Raw genomic sequence first — 4,525 nt, forward strand, 5'->3', positions numbered from 1 at the left:
ACATTTTTATAAATGCGATGGAGCGTAAACGCATAAAGCAAGGAAAATTCAGAGAAGAGATTTATGGCACCTTTAGAACGGCTCCTATCATCTTGACTTTTGTTTGCGGGTAGTGCCGATTTACATGCAAGCTAATTGGTACTTGGTAGGCGAGCCATTAGACAAGTTGATGGAAAATGCATTTTGAGATACAACGTCGCGTGTTTTAAATTCCGGACAACGTCTAACCAGTCCCAGCACGAATGGGTAATAAATTATTACCTTTGTCGTTATTGAGCTGAATACAGAAGATGCCGACGACCGATAGGTAGGTGTCAGATGCTTACCTACCTACCCGGTATAAGGTAGCCATTGCCCATACCCCACATCATAAATAAAATGCCAGGCAGCTCGGATCTCTATAGTTTATCATTCTGACTCCTGCCCACGTCAGTTCTGCGGTGATCGTTACCGACACACATGGTTCAGGCGCCGGTATCACAGACACGCTCTGAGCACTGCATTTGGCCGACAGCCAAACCGGTCACTTCCAATGTCATGTCGTTAGGCTCACTTCCGGCTTCGTGCCGCTAACCACGAGCCCGGTGCTTATCCTGGACATCCTCTTCAATGTCCTGATAACTGCCACGAAACAATCGCGCCAGTTAACTGGCACTATCACGGTTGTCCTCGCAAACATGTCACGCATGGTCAGCGAGTACAGGCTCATGATTCGAAGTCAACAGAGTACATGTGTGATTCAAATGAGTCTTGCACATGACTGCACCGACAATACGCCACAGACGCAGCACGCAGCGCGGCGCCCTGCGAACACAGTCTCTCGGCAGCTGTCTGCGCGGCCAGTTCGACCCCGGGCGCGGCCGAGGCGCGCCGTCAGAGAATGCGCACCTGGTTGGCGCGGCTGAGGGCCCGCGCCAGCGAGCGTAGCGCCACGATGTCCAGCAGGCCGATACCGTGCCACGTCTTGACCCTGCCGAGCCGGCAGAGCGAGGGACAGCGGCGCAGCAGAGTGCTGGCGCCGCGCAGCCCCAGCTGGGCCGGCCCGATCTCCAGCACCTGCCGGCACAGCACAGCGGCGCCGGGGTCAGATCTCAGCGGTCAGATCTTAGCCGACCAGTGTGGTCAGATACCAGCCGATCATCAGTCAGATCTCAGCGGTCAGTGGTCAGAAGTTAGTGGTCAGATGTTGGCAATCAGTGGTCAGATGTCAGCGGTTAGATGTCAACCGACCAGAGCAGCAGTCAGATGTCAGCGACCAGTGGTCAGATGTCAGCGGCCAGATCTTAGCGGTCAGATCTAAACGGCCTACAGACAAAAGCCGCCCCCCAAAGAGTTGTTTACGAACAGTTTCTTGCATTAACTTTTGATACAGCAATATTTGGCGCATCAATATTTGTTGTACGTATGGTACCGACATTTAAGGTCCTTAAGGTCAAGGACTCAAGGTCCTAGTGCAATCACCTAGCAATGACAAACATGAAAAATGTTGCAAGGGATTGGCAACAGAACTGCAAGTCACAAGCTGACGTAACCACCAGTTTACGAGACGGGACATTCCCTTTGCACCACCAGTGAGACCGATCCCCACCACATCTAACGACACATTCCAGCGGCGCTCTTTGCGACCGCACCAGGCATGCAATACGAGCCACCGAATCGTGTTGCACACTGCTCAGAGCCGCGGTTCGGACGGTATCACGGGCATTGTCCACGGCACATTATCGAGAGGTAGTATTGTGTTTGACCGCACGCTAGTCAATGAGCGACGAGCATTGGTTACATTACATACAATAACCAGTTTTAAGTTTATCCGTTTTAAAATAATGGCTTAGTTGATTAGGATTCAATGGAAATCGATGAGCATTTAAGCGGCCAGCTATGCCTAACTCCTAAGTCCGGAGTTTGCTTAGCTCGGTGGGACAGACCTCCAGCTCTGCGAGTGGGTTGTGCTCGAGGATGGTCTCGAGGTCGTCGTCGACGAGCGGGAAGGGCCGGCAGCGGACGGTGGTGAGTCGGCCGGCGCGGCGCAGCAGGGCGCGCAGCGCGGCTGCCTCCGCCGCCACGTCGCGCCCCCAGCTGGCCGTCACTCCCGACAGACAGTCGTACTCGAACGTGTGCAGCCGGTCGAGCAGCGGGCCGCGGCCGGCCGTCAGCGCGCGCGCCGCCTCGCCGTCGGACAGCGTCAGACTGGGCAGCTTGAGCACCTCTAGGCCCGGACAGTAGACGGCCACCTGGGCCACGTCAATAGTCTCGTACACGTCTCCCGAGATGGCGAGCGTGCGCAGCTGGTGACCGAGCCGCCACAGCGTGGCGCCCAGCTCCTGCTGCGTCAGCAGGTAGGGCTCCTTGCAGCGGAAAGTCAGGTGCTGCAGGTGCGGCAGCAGCGCCAGGTCCTGCAGCGACACGCCCGCCTCCTGGAACACCAGCGTCACAGAGCTCAGGTGCGGACAGAGCGCGGCGAAGTTGCGCAGGTGTGCTCCGGTCGCCTGAAACTCGGGCAGCTCGCGCAGACCGAACGTGGCGGGCACGTCCAGCTGCTCGAGCAAGGCCACGGTCTGCGAGCAGGCCACCGACTCGAGCAGCGGCAGCGTCTCCAGCAGCTCCAGCACGCCGTCCACGCTCACCTCCGTCTTCTGCAGGCCGAGCCGGCGCAGCGGCGGCGGCTGCGGCTGCTCGCGGCGCGCCGCCGCCACGGCCAGGTGGCGCAGGCCCTGGTCGGTGACTCCGGAGCAGCCGCTGACATCCAGCTCCTGCAGCAGCGGACACTGCCAGCTGACCACCTTGAGCAGCGCGTCGGTGGCGCCCAGCAGCTGCAGCCGCCGCAGCCGGCCGCAGGTCAGCGTCAGCTCGCGCAGCAGCCGGCGCGTCTCGGCGCCGTCCTCGGGCACGTAGACGGTGAGGTGGCGTAAGCCATCGCCGTGGCGCAGCACCAGGCGCAGGTCGGCCGCCGGCGGCTGTCCCGGCCGCGGGAAGCTGAGGTAGACGGCGCGGTGCACCACCACCTCTGCGCTGAGCAGCGCCAGCGCCGTGTTGGTCAGCTGGTCGCGGGTGTCGGCCGGCGCCAGCGCCGTGTGCAGCATCTCGGCGCGCAGCGCGGCCGGCAGCTGCGCCAGGTAGCGCTGCAGCTGCCACAGGCCGGCCGGCTCCGGCGTCAGCCGCAGCCAGCCGCGCAGCGTCTGCAGCCAGAACTTCTGGCCGATCTGCTGCAGTGACAGCGGGCACACCTCCACCCGGCTGCCGCGGCGCCCCTCCGGTACCGAGGACATGGTGGCAGCAGGCAGACACGAGGCCAGACGAGACGAGCAGACACCGCGGCGCCGGCACCGGCGCACCTTAACACTCTGAGCTGACGCTAAACAAAACCTTCAGAATGTTTGCAATGCAATCAGACCTCACTCGAACGATCCGTCAACACTCACTCGTCACGTCACCTCGTCACTCCTGGTAAACATTGGTGTCACTTCAGGTCACGCCGACCTCAGCGGGTAGCGCCACCCTCCCGCCGGAGGCGACCGCAGATGACTGGAGGCCGCTCCCAGGCGGCAGCGCCGGACGCTATTCTGGTCGCCCTGGTGGTCACGCGGTGAGTTCTGCCCACCGCGCCGTCCCTCCAACTGAGCTGAGAGCTGGCGGCGCGCCGCTGCAGCGCTCAGCGCGCAGGACAGGCGGCAGCGGCCCCCAGGTCACGCGCCAGGTCACACAGTATTGCAGCTGGCCTCTCCAGCACTGCAGTGCATCGCTGTGGTGCCACAACTGGGTCGACTCGGCGACGCACGGACCCAGCACCTCCGCCCAGCTAGCCTTGGCACTACTTTGTCGGAGAGCTTGGCACGGCGCTTGGTCGCTATTTTTAGGGGGGCGATGCCAGAGGCTGGCAGGCAGCGGCCGGGGCCACGGCGGCAGTGGTCGCGGCGGCGGCGCGGCGGCGGACGGCACGCGTGACTCGGCCCGGTGTCGTGCCGGGTCGCGGCGGGACGAGACGCCGAGTCGTGGCTGGCACCGGCTCGGCACGGCGCCGTCTGACATTGGCCGTGGCCCGAGAGACGGACGGATGGCACCCGCCCGGCAGGAAGGGGGCGGACGTCAACCCCACAGGTCGGCCAGTTAGAGGAGACGAGTGGGGAGGCGGGAAAAAAGATACGCCCTTTTTGTTCAGATGCTGCCACTCATGCTTGTTGTTCCTTTTTCCTAATATATTTTCATCAATTATGACTTTGCTTACTCAATAACCCTACTTGAGGGCAGGTCCTAGGGAGACATAAGGCTTATTCTTTCCATGTAACAATAGGTATGTGGAAAATAGGTTTTTACGATTTAATTTATGTTTGCAAGCACGCGCATTTTCATGTAACCCTTTTTTCTTGATAGCCATAGCAAAACAAAACAGAAATATTTTAAAGTTAATTGAGACCGGAGGGTTAATGTGTTCGGTAATACCCGATTATATTAAGAACTTCGAGAAAAAAAATCCTCGCCGGCCGAGGTGGGGGGGGGGAGGGATGGGTGCCCTAAGAATGTTTTTTAT

The 4,525-nt window shown here is 60.1% G+C and overlaps 1 protein-coding gene across 1 annotated transcript; it reads right to left on the bottom strand.

Moving 5' to 3' along the window:
- Positions 1-390: 390 nt before the first annotated feature.
- LOC122377166 lies at positions 391-4,286 on the bottom strand. Its single transcript, XM_043357123.1, has 2 exons — positions 1,926-4,286; positions 391-1,056 (listed from the first exon to the last, which is right to left on the bottom strand). The coding sequence occupies exons 1-2, from the start codon at positions 3,264-3,266 to the stop codon at positions 874-876; spliced, it is 1,524 nt and encodes a 507-aa protein (XP_043213058.1). The 5' UTR covers positions 3,267-4,286; the 3' UTR covers positions 391-873.
- Positions 4,287-4,525: the final 239 nt, after the last annotated feature.

The sequence above is a fragment of the Amphibalanus amphitrite genome, unplaced genomic scaffold, assembly GCF_019059575.1.
Source record: "Amphibalanus amphitrite isolate SeventyFive unplaced genomic scaffold, NRLGWU_Aamphi_draft 002580F_arrow, whole genome shotgun sequence".
Taxonomy (NCBI): domain Eukaryota; kingdom Metazoa; phylum Arthropoda; class Thecostraca; order Balanomorpha; family Balanidae; genus Amphibalanus; species Amphibalanus amphitrite.